Source organism: Pholcus phalangioides, unplaced genomic scaffold (genome assembly GCF_987345545.1).
Source record: "Pholcus phalangioides strain wild (caught in Gottingen) unplaced genomic scaffold, Ppha-v1.0 ptg000018l_1, whole genome shotgun sequence".
NCBI classification, from domain to species: domain Eukaryota; kingdom Metazoa; phylum Arthropoda; class Arachnida; order Araneae; family Pholcidae; genus Pholcus; species Pholcus phalangioides.
Genome location: NW_028301611.1, coordinates 18,607,207 through 18,624,390, shown reverse-complemented (window position 1 = coordinate 18,624,390; position 17,184 = coordinate 18,607,207). Strand labels below are relative to the sequence as shown.

General features: G+C 35.6%; 1 protein-coding gene across 1 annotated transcript in view; it reads right to left on the bottom strand.

The window, feature by feature from the left end:
* Positions 1 to 2,670: 2,670 nt before the first annotated feature.
* lic (dual specificity mitogen-activated protein kinase kinase lic) overlaps positions 2,671 to 17,184 on the bottom strand; it is a 34,414-nt gene continuing 19,900 nt past the window's right edge. Inside the window, exons 4-10 of the mRNA XM_089248030.1 lie at positions 16,778 to 16,943; positions 16,545 to 16,664; positions 14,407 to 14,523; positions 12,764 to 12,943; positions 11,315 to 11,392; positions 7,799 to 7,938; positions 2,671 to 3,655 (exon numbers count right to left, since the gene is read on the bottom strand). Of these exons, the coding sequence (XP_089104156.1) occupies positions 3,508 to 3,655; positions 7,799 to 7,938; positions 11,315 to 11,392; positions 12,764 to 12,943; positions 14,407 to 14,523; positions 16,545 to 16,664; positions 16,778 to 16,943 (949 nt within the window). The 3' untranslated portion in view covers positions 2,671 to 3,507. The remainder of the gene's footprint in view (positions 3,656 to 7,798; positions 7,939 to 11,314; positions 11,393 to 12,763; positions 12,944 to 14,406; positions 14,524 to 16,544; positions 16,665 to 16,777; positions 16,944 to 17,184) is intronic.

The following is a 17,184-nucleotide window of genomic DNA, read 5'->3' as shown; positions in this document are numbered from 1 at the left end:
GGTTGTATAGTTAATGAAATAAAGAAATTAACTTTTTATATGGACACCCTCTGCTCAAAACTTTTCTCTAACATTTGAATTGAAATATCTCAGCGAACCTAAAAACTTGAGAATCTTTCTAGTTGGCATCAATAGAGCAAGGGCAACAACTTTCTAATTGAGTTATTTAGGACAGGGTGGCAGTATGAAAAGCTATTTTTTTTTATTTTAATAACTGCTTGCAACATGAATGACATATATTCATGAGTACTATACATTATTTGGATACTTTTTCCGATTTTCCGAAGTTTAACAGTTCACCCATAAAATGCAGCAAGGGAATTCAGTTATGCCCCCATATATATGTTTAAGCATTAAGAACTTTTAAAAGGTGCAATAGAAATAACTTTGTTTGTTTCATACAGATTCTTATTTACAACTTCATTTTAAAAAGGCACCATTTTATTTAAAAAAAGGATAATAATTGTGCATTAAAGTACCACATTTCTGCTGATCAAGATCCGTGACCTCCCCAAAAATCTTCTTTGTGATCTCTTCACACTTGACGAATAATTTCCAAACTGTGCTCTGTGGTGTTTGGGCAAGCTGATGCAGCATATATGAAGACAAAATTTACTGTATTTACTCGAATTTGATGCACATTTTACTTCCACATAATTGAACACAATTCCATCCACCTCTTCCCCTTTAACAAGTCAATATAAGAATATGGGGGGAAGGGACCTGCATCGAGAGTCCTTTGACGTCAAAAACCTGAACCCAACTTTAACATATTGATAAAAAGTGATTTCTCTCATACTGGTTGGGTTGGAGATTGAGAGTCATGATTGAATTGTGCTTTTTTGTCAGATATTAATAAATATGATATATTGAAAATGGTATTTGAAACTGTCCAACCAACCAACAATTTCAAGATAAAATTTGCAATGGGTACAAGACACCATGATGCAAATGTATGCAAGAAACAAATTGGGACTCAGGGCTGAACAGAGGCAGAAACTGAATTTTAAGGGCCGCAAAAGAGTACTTTGATTACATTTTGCCTTTTTGAAACAAAATTTTAAGCTACAGCTTAAAATCCTGCCCAAGATAGAGAATCCCCCCCATAACATTCAGACTTTGAACCGTCTAGGCTGGGGTTTTGACAGACCCTGCTCCCAAGACAAGGAGCAGCAATAGATGGTGTACTGGGCGCTGAACCAGAGAAGAGGGAGGTCACAAGAGAATCTTTTCGTCACTCATTCAAAATTACACTGGGGAAGCATAATGCATACTCACCTGGCAGAAAGAGTATTTAGTCTTGGCCCTGGGCAGATAGTTTGTTCTCTATATATAGCCAGACCCCAAACTCTGTGTTCGAGGGCACACCTGCAATTGTTTTTGCTGAGCAGCTATTGCCAAAAGTTATAGTTGAATGGCTTTTTAATGACCATGAAATAGTAGTTTGATAATAACTTTTTGGTGCAAGTGTAAACCTGGTGTGCACCAGGTTGCCCATAAGTGAATTGGAAAGTTGCGCTAGTGAATTGGAAAACCCCATTTTATATAGAGGGTCGCAAAAGACTTAAACCAAAAATGGATTCCAACAGGGATGGGCTTATGTCAACTGAGGAATTTTCGTCACATTTCCTACTTTGATTGAAATGAATTTATGGCATGGGATCATATTAACCAGTTGTATATGGTACGGTAAATGTGATAAATCTAATTATTACAAATAATTTTTTATAGTTTATTATATATAATTGACAGCATTTTGGAAAGTTTGAAAAATTTCCCTAAATATATCACTTTTATTGGTGATTATGCATAGCACACAAGCGCTGTTGGTGAATTGAACTTTTTACCGGTAATTATGCATAATACTCAAGCCTCGCATCATTGGTAAAGATGATAAATCACACTATATGATGTACTATATACGTAATAATTAATACAAGTTTTTTTTTTAAACATTGTAGAGATTTTTTCATTACCAAAAGTAAAATTATGGGGATTTTTTCAATTTGCAAGAAGGTGACATCATGTAAGCCACCAAACCCAAACAATAGGTAAAATTACTTATCATTATCATTACTATTCTCAAATCAAATCTCACCAAAAAAAAAATAATAATAATAATAAAAAATAAACATTGGGCTCAAAACAAGATATACAGATAACAGAAAATATAATATGGCCAGGGCTACAATTAGGGAGAAGCAGGCAGATCTGGTGTGATAGGGGATGGATTAGAGGGGGTGTTGAATTCACCCTTTAATGGCTCCTCCTACATCACATGGGGCACCATAATACTCTTGCTCCCAGCTGACAAATATCTAATAGTGGCCCTATATATGATCAAATCATCTTATGCCCATTTCAGATAGCAAAAGGTCAAATTGATGCTATCTGTTTAGCAAATTTTGTATTTTCCACACCCAAAAACTATATATATATGTATGTATGTATGTATGTATACACACTTTTTGGTGATTTGATACAATGCCAACAATTTACATCATGCTTGTGAATTCCGAGGATCAAACAGATTAGTAGCTCTTTTTACCGAGTAAATTCTTTGAATAATTTATCCCCAAAAGTAGGGATTTTTTTTACAATTATGGGCAAAATTTTAGAGACAAGAATTTTTCAGGGGCCTGGAAAATGAAGTAGACATTCTGGAGACTTGGCATTTATGGTACAGTAAATAATTTATTACATTTACCGTAATCTATACATTCACATCAAAACTCATCAAATAATTAGTTATAACAATTTGATCTGATTTAAGATTCTGTTAATTCATAAATATTAATCTTTCGTGGATTTCTATGCTGCTATGATGCCCACAGCTATTTGTACTTTTTTACTTAGGCACTAAGACAGGATTGAGCAACCACAGAACAATGTAGTCCACCAACAATGAAGCCATTCAGAAAAGCAATCGCAACACCTAAAAGATGTTATAGGGAAATCTTATATTAGAGGATTGATTTGTATCTTATTTTGAACAGCCAATAAGCCTAATGAGTTGTCCAGTCAGACTGTAATCAATCTAAGCAAATCTCCAAGCAAGTATGAACAATGTAAAAAATTTTATATGAGCATTATTAATAACTGAATGAAGAGTTAAGTATTCCATTTTGTGCTAATTCATAATTACTGATGAAAAAAAAACCTATCATAGCAAACAATTTCATTGTTTTTGTTTTAAATAATGAAGAGAAAAATTATAATTCATGAATAATAAACATAAACTTTGAATAACCTAAAAAAAATAATTAATCAATTAAAAACAATTTGAACTTGATAATTCAATAATTCAAAAAATATGTTTGTACTTAAAAAAAAAAGAAAAACATGCATGAAGCATCCGGTGCCATCATCCTACAACACATCATATACTTCTATTACTGTTAACAAGTATTTCTGCACAGCATGATGTGTGTGTGTGTGCAGAAACATGGTCTGCAGGTCACAGCTCCTTTTCCTCCTTGTTATCGATAGAAGAAAGCAGAGACTTTGTCAGTTGGAAGCTGCCTCAGATGCACCATACGTGTCCAGTACAGTAGATACGTAGCTTGAAATATCGTAGTCTTGAATGTCACCAGATATGAATGCATGGCCAAGAAGCTTTATATAGTTTGGCCGCTTTTCACAGTCTTTTTGTAAACTGCAAACATGAAATAAAAAATTAATGTTTATGAAATATTCGACTACTTTCTCACGTGAATGATTTATTTGGTAAACTGAAGGGAATAACTGACTCAGAGAAACTGTTCTAAAGTATGGTGTTGAGTTTTTGCTTAAACTTGCGATGGTAAACATACTCTTGATAAGTAAAATTCTTATTTATAACATTCCAAAGAGAACACTGTGGAAGCTACAATGAAAAAATGTGCGAGAATCTTGCACAACAGAAGTGGAACTTGCATATAAAATTTGCAATTCGTATAGTGGATGTAGTAATGAGGGACTTACTGAACTTGTGCACATTGTCCATCCCACCACAACCAGCCCAACACAAATTTTGTCCACTAAACTGAAGTGAGGGAAATGAAAGCTTTGCGATGCATGGAAAAAATTTGTTTCGCTCTGAATTTGCACACAACACGCATACACACCTTTCTACTCCATCCTACGCCAATTTTCTTTTCCACAAACTGTGTGCATCACCCATCATACCATCTCTAAAGGGGACAGTCTATAATTCTAGTGGCATCATAGGAGGTAGGGAAAGGTAATAAACCATCTTTGACATAAACAGCAAAATGGTTCGAGCAACTGTGAGACAATCCCTGAATTTTTTCTCACCACTAACACTAACCCAATGTAAATCTGTCTATGGGACCAGTTTTTAAAAGAAGGGTTATGCCATTTCTATTCCTCTGTTTCACTTTTTCTGAAGGAAATCTGAAAATCTGCACTCCAACAAATGTTTAAAAAAAGTAGAAATTTGAAAATGTAAAACACAGTGAAACTCTTCTTTAGCCACCTATACAATACCTATAATTACACTCTCTGGTACCTGCATACTTTCAACAGTGTTAATATAATCTACATGCAACAATAGACCCTTTATAACAATAGGAACCAGTGTATAAACATTTCATTTTATTTATAAAGTGCTACATGACAATTCTTTCAGTCACTCAAGATACTACATAGCAGGGCTCCCACTTAAAAAAGTAGAAAAAGTAGGACTAAAAAGTAGGATTGGGGGGGGGGGAAAGGGTATACACCCCCCACCCCCAGACAACATAATCATTGCTTAACAAAAATTCTGTATTTATTTAAAAAAATTCTCCTATTCATTTTTTTTTTCATAGCACTATTTCAGTTTCCTATAACATTGACTCAAGTCAAAGCAAAATGACAGAAATGAGTTGATAACAAAAATAATTTTTGGCCAAAACAGTGCACTAGCAACCACAGAAAATTCTTTTGTTTTCCTCACAATATAAATTATATTTCTTTGTTTTTTGGAGTCTTCCACAGTCCAATCTGTCAACTCTCTTCGGCAATACACAATTATGAAGGCATGTAAGATTTTTGAGAATGACGCTCCTTCGAGACCACTTTCAAAAGCACAGTAGAAAATGTGTAAATCACAAGTTCTGATGTAAATAAGTCAAGGTGAACTGGATGGTTTTACTGCATTGCCATCCCTTTTTTAAAAGAATTCATTCACATTTTTGAAAAATGAAGCACTTTCATTTCTAGCTCTTTGCTGAGTATTGTTTATGCCTCTGCATGCCTTAAAAAATAAAGGAGACAATGGAATGCTATTGGGTAGCATCAGAATCTCCAAACCTAGAATAGGCCTATGTATCCAACTGATTTGCAATGCAAACTGTTGTTTCACTTATACATGTGCACATAATTTTGAATGACGACTGCCAGTTACTGTCCAAGACCATGAAAAGTAAATAAAAAATTATTTTTTCCATCTAGGCAGAAGTTTTTAATGACTACTCTACTTGTTGAACCCTCAAACTAATGAAATGAAAAATTAATAAACCAAATGGTCACATATGCCTCCCCCCCCCCCAAAAAAATAATCTTAAAATCAATATAATTTCTACTTAGCAAAATCATTAATTGCAATCTACTACATAAGTATTATTTGGCAATATATAGATGATTCCCTCCTCAATTAAAATCAATTATAATTATTAATCAATATAGTATGAATTTTGTTGGTAGGATTTGGTAAAAAAAAGTAGAAAAAGTAGGCCAAAAACTAGAAAATCGAGAAAGTAAGACAAAAGTAGGATATTTTACCAAAAAGTAGGATGAGTGGGAGCCCTGTACATAGGCAATATTTTCAGATTGGTCAAGGACTGAAGGGACAAGCTATCTACAGGCAGTGAACCTATACCCTGTACACATTGATAGACATAAATGGACACAGAGGGGGAGGGGGCATTATCTCCCACCCCAGTAAAAATATTTTAATATTCACATAGGGCAGGAGGGCAGAGATGAACATAATAGCTTGGGAGTGAAGATAAATGTATGACTAAAACCCCTCTTTTGCAGACACTCGTGGGACAATAACTTGCCCAAAACAGAAAGGTGACCGTGTCAGAATGGCTCTGGTCAAAATTTTAATATAAAGTAATAGCAATAACTGAAATGATCCTTTGTTTGCAAATGAATGATATTATGACAATACAAGATAAGTTTAAGTCATGGAAGTACATAATTATTACACAGATACAATGTTACCTCGTTGAGTATTTTCCCTGTTGTGGCCTTGTAGTTTGTATTTTTGCAAAATTGAAATTTAATTATTTTTATAAAAGAAATATTATACAAAGTTCATGTATTGAATTTTTGCATCTTTTGGAAAAACTGATTAATCAATGTTTAGTGGGTTTTTGCTGAGCAATAAACTTTTTCTTAAACATTGGCCCGCAAGCCAGCTTCTCGAGCATTCTCTTGTAGAATCAGGTAAATTCTTACTTCTTGCTGAAATAAACAAATCAGGTACAAAATGGCGTTTACGATAAGTTCTGTCTCCTGAAATTTATTTTTCCTCACTTGATTTCTATTTTTCAGTCATTCTTCTTGGCAATGTTCTTCTTGCTTCAAAAGGAACATATTTGTGTCCTCTCGCAGTGAACTCATTTGCAAGAGCACAAACTCCAATTTCACATTTTTAACTGTAGGCCTATTGTATATCAATTTTTTTTCTTCAGAAACTCTTCTCTTAGTGACAGAGAGCGACAATTTCTAGAGCTGGGGGCATTTTAAACAGCATGAAATCATATAAAATATACGGGTACAACCAGAAAACTGACATCATAGTTGCAGAATATTAACAAACTTTAAGCCAAAATTATTGTTGAAAAGTGACCAAAAGGTGGATCAAATATTAGAACTTGTGCTGCTATCTAATGAGCGTAATTTGAACCAAAAATTGCAACTATTATTGAGCGTCGTATCCATACGGGGATTTCAGTCCAATGAAACAAATGATGAAAATGGCATCTGTAACCATATTTGAGGGTGACCATTAAGCAGGGGGTTTGAAATACATTATTTAAATAGGTTTTTGCTCGGATATTTTTATTTGGCCATGAGAAAGGGGTGACCGTTAAGAGGGGTTTTACTGTATTTGTTTGATCAGTCAAAAGTATGATGTGTGGTACAATCACGGTTCTTCAAATGCTGCAGCCGACACCGCTCCCCCTTCCATAGGCTGGAATATGTAGTGGGACCCTAGGACTCTCTATAGTGAATTTAGAGCATGAAGCAAAAAACAATGAGAATCATCTCAGTCTGAGCCCTTTTGGCCTCACCTCTGTAAGGGCCATGTGTAAAATAATGAGAAATGAAGATGCTTATCTTCATGCGACATTATTCGAGCAAATGCTATGTAGCAGAAAATGTTGAGACCAATAGAAATGCTAGATGAATAACAAGCTTCTTCAAAAGTGAACATTTGAAAAACCAAACATCATTATAGAACATCTGGTCCCTCATATTAATGTCTTCATAAGGATACTGTCCATTCCAGCATGTTTCACAATAATATTAGTGCAATATCTCTCCAGCCTGATGTGTACTTCTTGATGTCTAGAATGACAATAGCGGTCAAAATGACCGTTATTGTCATTCTAGATAGAACTTTGATTTACCGCTCAACTAAGTAACCTGCAACATATATATTTCAAGAATTCAAAAGCCTTAAGATGAGAAATATCATGAAATTTTAATAACTGTGATAATTCGATTGGGTGTAACCACATGTCAAAGTACTGTAGCATTGAGGTCAAAATGATCGCTTTCGACATTCATAAAAACTCACCACTGAATGATGAAGTCCTCAAATTCTTCTGTAAACTGGCCACTAGGTAACCTGGGAGGATCATCTTTCACAACTTGTTTCAGCTGCTCGAATGGTGTGCCCCATGTAGGGTAGGGAAAAACTCCCATTGACAGCTCATACTAGAAAACAGAAAAAAAAAAATAAAGGCACATAGTTTACACACAATTCAAAATCACTTTTATATGCCTCTACACAAAGGTAAGTGCAATAACAATACAGTATGGCCTTTTATTTGGGGTCGATCATGTATTGTGCAGTCACTTCTATGTCATCTTTCTTCAAGATTCTGGCAAGGACAAGTCCGTTTCATGGGTGAAAATACAAGGAGGAGGGGCATGTTGGCCAATGCCCATTCCCCAGCGTCAACGATGGAGCCAACTGATCTGATGTACTACTACGTTCAAAGAGTTCTAAGACTTATTACGAAAGAATGAATACAGATAGAACCTGTTTATTTGGTGTTTCCTTCAAAGTAACTACCTTGTGCAATTATGCACTTTTGCCATTGTTCACATAGATGCAAATGCGGGTCGCAAGCCTTCTTTTGTACCACAAACTCGAGTATCTTCATCGCTGCTCTTCTTTAGAACCCGAGAATCGTTGCAGCTAAAGCAAATTCTTTATTCAAGGAAATATCAAGGAAATAATATATATACAGAAATGACAAATTTTGGAATCCATAAATCCAGAGATTCTCCTGGGGGGGGGGGGTGGACAGCCTGGCACTTATAAAAATACAACGCCACGACAGGCAAAATGCCCAATGAGGTGGCTGATAAAAAGATGCCCATAAAAATATGGATGTAAGATATTTCAAAGAAAAGACTTGATCAAAAAAATTTTTCACAAAATGTTTTTTAATCAATTAAGAAAATGTTCCATCCCCCCCCCCAAAGGCAGGTTCAGCATTGCCCCTGAGTAGAATATAATTCCATGTCAGTCTTTCCATGCAGAATAGAGAAATCACATCTACATACTGTTCATAAAACATAAGTATTTATTTTCGTGGATGCTATCAGTGATTGATAATCTTGGGTATATGAATTTAAAAGCTTTATATTTAGCTGTATATAGCTTAAAGTTTTATATTTTCTTTCTGAAGAAATTTAATCAGAGGAAACAACTAAAAAAACTTCAAAATACAAAGCTGCTGACGAAAAAACTTGTGTTTACCGCACGGCTGTTAATGGATTACAATAATGATTATACAGGAATTTTGGCAACCAAGGGCTTACCCCTGATAAATGATTGCTGATGAACGCTACGTAAACAGTCATGCCTTTGCCAGTTGTTTAAATGCGGTCACCAAGACTTTTTTTCCGGTTGCTCGATGGAAATGGAAAAAAAAGGCTGTCCTCTATGAGTGATTTTTCCTAACGATGACGATAATTACTGACGTCACGACAACGTGAAAGCTCGCGTAAAATCTGATTTTCTGCCAAAATCTGGAGAAATATTAACAAATCCGGACAGCAGGAAAAAGGATGAGAAATCTGGAGTCTCCCGCCTAAATCTGGAGAGTTGGCAGGTTTGTATATATATACACACAGAGAGAGAGAGAGAGAGAGAGCAAGCACGCTTTCTCGCTCTCTCTCTCTGTGTATATATATTATATCCTTGATTTGAGATACTTGATAAAGATTCCTTGATATTTAGTCTTGTAAATGTAGCAAAATCTGGCATTGCCAGGCCAAATCTAGAAAATTGGCAGGTCTGCATGAGTATCTGATGAAATTAACTTTTTTAATTTATCAAATATATTTTTTTAAAACAAATTTGTATTCGCATTTGTCTAATGTGTATTCATATACAGTGGAATCCTGCTATAATGAACTCCAAGAGAACAGAGAAATCACTTCGTTATAACAAAATTTCATTACGAAGGAATTCCAGGTTTTTGCCCTGCTTATATGTTAAACTTATCTGGGGGATCAGAGAAGTGTTCATTAAAATGAGATTTTCACTATAACAGTATTCGTTAAAATGGGATTCGACTGTATAATATGTAGGGCTTGGATTTCTGTCTCTTTGCATATTCTTTTTATTATTTCACAATTTTTATGTGATAGAGCATTAAATTTTAAGGCATATTTTACATATTTCATAGTAAATTTTGTCCTGGCTACTCCAATTTTTTTGGTTCCTTGCTTTTGAAGAGAGTTTTCTTCTTTTACCGTTATTCACTAAAGCTTCAGAAAAGCACTCATTCCCAACCTGGGCAATTTACGGCGATTTATTAAAGGGTCAAACTACAGCTAAATACTAGAAATATGTGTGTCAACTGATAATCTTAGCAATCTTTTTGAAAATCATGTGCAAGCATGGTTAATGTTTAGAGTATCATTTAGGGTTAGAATTTTTATGCACTAAAAATGAAACATTGTTGCTGATTGGTAAAAAATTCTAAAACTCAGGTGTTTCAACCAATCAGCAATGACATTGGATTTTTAGGACATAAAAATACTAGCCTTTAAATGACACTGGTGTGTAGATGCAAACCGATTAATCATCTGAATCAGTGATGGTAACTCGTAGGAAAAATTGACAAATATTGGTTCATGGGGAAATTTTTTTAGAATTTGAGTTCTTATCAAATAAAAAAGAATTATAATTTTTTTATTGTTATTTTATGCAATGCTTTTCTAAAGCTAAATACTGAGCTAGATATTTTTACTTATAGATGGCAGCATATAAATTCTGAATTAATGGGGGGAAAACTTACTCAAAAGGGAAATTTTGGCTTGATGAGATTACCATCGCTGCACCTGATCATGTTCAAACAGGACCGGATAAAAACCATAGGGTCCAAATATTTTCAAATTCTTCAGAAGTTATCCTTAGAGTAACTGTAAATATTTTTTTTATTGATTGTGAATGATTCGTGTATTATTGTGAAATTCAATTTTCAATGTGTCTAAAGTGAAGCAAAGGCCTTCACAGAAACTGATGAAATTCGTTTTTAAATATGGTGAGAAAGTGTTCTGTACAGGTGAAGCAATATTGTTTTGCTAACTGTTCGATACCGAAGTGTTGCTGCAGAAAAGAAATTCACTGTGCTGCAGTACATCTACGCAAAAAAACATAAATGAGGTGTTCAACAACTAGAGGATGAGAAAAAATTGGGGTGGGGTTTGGTTTTTTCTTCTGTTTTTACATTTAACAAATTTCTGTGTGTGTGTTTGGTACATTAACTGTAAAAAAAGTGAAAGCTATGTTATTGATTCTGATACTCATAGTGGTTAGTAAAACGAAGAATTATTGTTCATACAATATGCAATAGTTCAAAATGAATCAACACATTATCATACTGTTTTGCTAAAACTAATGTTATCTGAGATAGCAATGAAATATTTTTAGGAGATTTTAGTTTTATAGGGCATATTTACAGTTTTTTAAGGGCATAATATATTTTTTAGAAGTTTTTACGGCATAAAAATCCTATTCCTAATAATATGTATTCATAATAAGTATGTATTTATATGTACTACAGCTCACCATGGTGATGCCAAGACTCCAGACATCTGACTTGATGTCATAGCCTTGATGATTCTTAGCTGGATTTATTCGTTCAGGCTGGAACAAAAAAAATTTACAAATCAGAAATTGCTCCAAAAATAGAGGCAAATTCGTCACAGACTAAATACAAGAAAAGCTGGGAGGGGGGGGGGGGAAATAAGATGCAGACACAAGTTTTAATACAATCTAGAAAACAACGAAGGAGACGAGGAGAAAATAATATTTTCAAAGCCATTGCCCCCAGTAGCAATGGTATGAACTTGACAAAAAACAGTCAATTGTTTTATTATGCCAGGCAATAATCATCTGTCCATCTTATAGGTCACTATAAAAGTGCCCGAGTGGCATGGTGGTAAGATGCTCGTCTGAAATGTGAAGGTTGCTGTCATGGCACTAGGTTCAAACCTGAGGGAAGATATTGATAAGATATTTTTCTGAATGAGTTTAAGGCAACCACTGATAGAAAGTGTCTTCATTCCCAACCTATCTCATTAATGGCAGTAACTTGCAATACAGTGATATGACCAGAGATGGTTTTTGGTGTAGTAGTAGTTAACTATGAAAGCTGCTGTGGTGATCCAGTGGTAATAGTGACCAACTCGCATCGTGAGGACTCGTGTTCGAACCCCACAGTCACCAAAGTCTGTGATCCCCAACTTCGAGGAGCAAATACGAGCTGATATATCCCTGTTAAAAAGCTCGCCACAAACAGAAAAAGGTCTTCAATAGTACAAGTATTCAATCATTACATTTCATTCACTTCTGAAACATAGATGGTAGCACTGAAAAATCTGACGCAATACTATATATACACTCAGACGGTTACATACACACACTTACACTTCCAGAGCACAACTCAATCAGTAAGTAAATTGCCCATGGCGATAGACCATAGTTGTGCTTCTGTTTGAAAGAAAAAAAGGTAACCATAAAAGCTAAAATTTAAATGTAAACAGTATATTTGCAATATTCTACATCAAATGTTTCACTCTATTTTATGCTCCCCCCCCCTATTTTTTCCCTCCTCTAAGATATAGATTTGGGTAGAAGCACAGAGCATGCTAAAGAGCATCGCGAGTTCCAGGGCAAAGTGATTTTTCGGAAATTCCTACCTGCGATGGAGCATCTTCTTACCAGTTTGCAAGCTTACTATTGAAAACTAACCTGGTGTCATTTTGCCCCTCTGCACTTGGGAGGGGGGGGGGGACATGCTTCGAATTATGTTCCCATGCATTAAGATTGCACTGAGAAGACCTATTTGGACACCTTTGGTATGCAGAGAAACTTGATTCTTTCAATATTCTCCCCATTGAATAATCTCAAAATATATGATTAAAAAGATCAAGATTTTTCATTATATGGACCATGGTAAATTACGTATAAGGTTAATTTTTTTTTTGTTCAACAATCTGCAATGCTTCAACTTACTGCCATATATGGTTTGCAGCCAGCGTCAATTGTCTTGGCAACAGAATCCACTAGATAACCAGAGATGCCAAAATCACACATCTTAACGGCACCGCTTCTGCTTATAAGAATATTAGATGGTTTGACATCTCGATGGATGACTTTTAGATTGCTCTGTAGATAATGGAGAGCACTAACAACCTAATAAAAGAGAAATGTTGTATTTAGCACTTTATAGGTATGCTTTAAGTCACAAATACAACTAGTATATTTCACATTTAGAGAAGTTTTTTGTGCGGAATGTTCAACTGATAAGCTAGATTGAAGTTCGAGGCAGATTATGCAAAAAATGCCAACAAAGAAAACAATAAATCTGTGTGAGAATCTTGAGCGATGGAAGCGAAATGTCTAGGTGACTAGATTCCTCTCAATTGAATATAATTTTAATTATTTAAAATTGAATTTAGACATACTAAATTTAATTAAATGCCATAACAATCCCATAATAAATCCCACATGTGGCAGATTTATTCACTAAACATTTCTGGCGATAATTGTGATTGGCCCTAAATAAGTGGGAAGGGGAGGTTTTTATCGGATAGAAGTCTAGTACATGAGTGAAGAGTAAGGAGAAAAAAAAATTGTAACAGATGTAATGAGTTGGAAATGAATCAGTAACCTCTGGATTGAGAGTCCTATGCTGTATGGAGAAATTCAAGTATTATGTCAGCTCTGCCCCCTACCACACATTGGGATTAGAGACATACACAGGGGTACAAGCCTTCCCCATGCTCTCCCCTCCCGAGACGATCAAGAATTTATATTCTTTATGCAAAAAAAATATTTTAAAAATTAAAGTATTGGAAAAAATACCTTTATATGTATGAAAATACCTTTGAATAGCATTTAAATTTCTGTGAATTTAAATGCTATTTGAAAGCTGAGATATCAAAATTTCTCTTCAAGAAATTCATTGTGGCCTACCCTTTAAGCCAATGAGCTCAATGCACAGGCCCCGGGATTATCTGATGTGGCCAACCTTAAACATGATATTGTAAAAATGAACTAAGCAGTTCATTTATAGATCGCTTAAATGACACATGGAACAATTCCAGAGCATTTAAGCCACCTGTTTGACATTCTAGTAAATTATTTAAGTGATCCATGGCATATTTATGGATCATTTGAGTGATGTATGGCACAGTTCCAGAACACTTAATCGGCCTGCAACTATTGCACAAGAAAACAAAGAAGTTTAGTGGCTTTGGAGATAATGGAACCACTGATTCTGGCACCTACAATTATGCCGCATTCTTAGCCACTCAAATCTTTTGTTTTGAAATTAACAGGAAAATTACAACATTAACTGGTGCTTCTGACCAGGAGAAAGTTTTTTATCAGCAAATATGGTTTATTACGTCAGCACACGTGTTGCACGGACGAGTTTAAGCTAAAGTGGGGGGGGGGGGGGGAGGGGTTCCTAAGTTTTTGGTCACTGAGTGTATATACTGAATGGTGCTGTGCAATGGCAATGAACAATCACAACCGTCAACTAATGGCTCATAAATGACATCAAGGCCACCTGATGGTGATGTATGACATATATGCAAATGGGCTAAACGCCTAAACAATAGTAATTATAAGGAATTAAGAATTAAACTTACTGCAAAAGCAATTTTGGCTAGAACCTTTTCAGGAATGGTTTCGTTTTGTGCATAAACCTTAGGATAAAACTTATCCAGTGATGTGTCCATGACCTCCATGCAAATCCATACATCCCCCTGAAACATTACGAAGGATAATCGTCACTCAAAAGCTTCAGACAAAAAAAGAAAACTATTCAAATGACTTGAATGAAAAAAAAATGCACAAGAAAATTTCATTTTCCATTAAGATTTTGCCTATGTGAATTCCCGAAGCATCGATATACTTCTTAGACATAGTCAAAATCTTGATGGCAAGTGAAATTTCCATCTCCATATAAGTCTTCAACCTTTAAAATCAAAAGGTAGAGAGCCTAATGTATACTACACCCAGAGAGGTCTTCTCATTCATTGGTCTCTTTTTTTTTTTGGTTCTAGCAGCTGATGATTTTGTTTGAAGATAAAAACGTATAGGATGAAAAATTTGGCAATGATGTCCATCACGAATCACCCACACTTCGGTGGGTTTTGTGATACCTGATGGTGATCATATCAGAAGATTGTGGACTCGTACTAAAAAAAAGCCCCCCTCCCCCATACAAAGTGATGGGATATTTATCTCCTGCATTGGCTATATCCTCAGAAGAGAAGTGTTGTTGTAAGAACACTGAAACTACTTCTTTCAGCTGAGAATTTTTTTCAAATGCATCTGTCAAGGTTGATGATGGGTATCTGTTGCACAAAGTAGTCTGGCATCACAACGATACCTGTCTCAGTTGGCTCAATCATTACAAAGTATGTCATGTATGTACAAAAACACTTTAGTAGCAACGTGTCCATTGTTTTTGACAGTTATCCAGTGGATGCAACCATCTGGTGGCAGATGGCAACACTACACATAACAAGCATTACACAGAAACAAACTTCACGTCAGGTTTCATTACACGTACACGCACATTCCCGCATGTACCAATTCGTTAGAGGTGCCGCAGAAGAATATGGACGAGGTGCATGTGTGGTGTAGTAGTAGTGGTGGATGCAGCCCAAAAAAATAAAAAATACTAAGGGTGCAGAATGTATGTGTCGATCCACTGTGCAGTGTTGTGCAGACATCTTATTAGATGAAGAAACACTTGTCTCAGTGAAACAGGAGAAATTTCTTACTAATGAAGGGAACAAACAACATCACATCGCATTGCTTTACAATGCATTTCAGCAACACAGCATTGACGTAAAGCAGGCTGTGGAAGATGCTGATGTCGGCATTATAAAGACAGCCCCTTTCAAGGCAGATATCTTCCTGATATCTGTCTTGGCTCCATTCGCTGCTGAAGATGCCTGTCTCAGTTCCATTCATAGCTGAAGATACCTGCCTCAGCTTCATCTTCAGATCTCAAGATACCTGCCTCAGCTTCATCTTCAGATCTCAAGATGCCTGCTTCCATTCTATTGGTAGCTGAAGATGCCTTCCTCTCTTCCATTCATAACTAAAGATGTCTGCCTTCGCTGAATTTGAAATTGAAGATGCTGCCTTCACTCGATTTGAAACTGAAGATGTCTGCCTACACTCCATTTTGAAACTGAAGATGTCTGCCTTTGCTCTATTTGAAGATGTTTGCTCTGCCTCGGCTTCATTCACAGCTAAAGATGAATACCTCAGCGCCATTTGCAACTGAAGATATCTGCATTGGCTCTCATTTGCAGCTGAAGATGCCTGCCTTCACTCCATTCATAGCTGAAGATGTCTGCCTTTGCTCAGGCATGAATCCAGTGGGGGGGGGGGCAATGGGAACAACTGCCCTTCCCAAAAACTAAATAATATTGGAAAATTTTGTCCTGACTCATAAAATTTGCCTCTCCCACATCATCCTAGATCCACACCTGCATGGTAAAGGTAAGACTGAGTAGGAGGTTCAACAAAGGGTCCTTTGTCATGCTACATATGAGTTAGGAAATATTTTGCCTCCATTGTTTTAGTCTTTGCATTTCATTTTTGACCATGCATAACCCCACTACCAACAATCACTGCTGTGGATGGTTTTAGCACATTACAAAGTTTGGCTGATCCTTAAATGCCTTGTTTACAGACAAAAATTTACTCTGAATATTGTAATTTAAATTTCTGTTTTTATTTTTCTCAATAAGTTAGATAATTTTACCTCTCTGAACAATGCTCCATAAAACTGGACAGTATAAGGGCATGCAGAACTGCGCATAGATATATCAAGATCCATGAGAAGACGCTTCTGCTCTTCGCTGTTGACTGTGGCAGTGATTCTCTGCAAAAGTACAATAAATTATGTAATTGGATATTTAAAAAATTATAACCAGTCCTAATTGTCCATTACATGTGTGAGAAGAAAAAAACATGTTAGCAATGAAAGGAACTCACTTTTACAGCCATTTCTGTGTTACTAGGGCGATGGAGCATCTTTTCAACAACACCATAAGCTCCCCTGCCTAATTCACAGATAGTCTCAAGATCATCTGCTTCAACTTCAAATACGCTCTCGCCTATAGTAATTGTAGTTCTTGTATCTAGATTTCGAGGTGGTATTCTAAAATATAAATATGATTGCAAATTATTTCATCAAGAATTTTTTTTTCAACAAAAAAATTAACTTTCAGATTTTTTACATGTGTATATACTTTCTCAGCTTGAAACACAACAATCTTAATACATTGCAGACAGATTTCATAAGGAAAAGTTCTGATCACATATCGGTTACACAGGGTTGGGTTTTTGATGCCAAAATTTTTGACAAGACAAACATGAAAAACTGGTTTAAACTGAAAAAA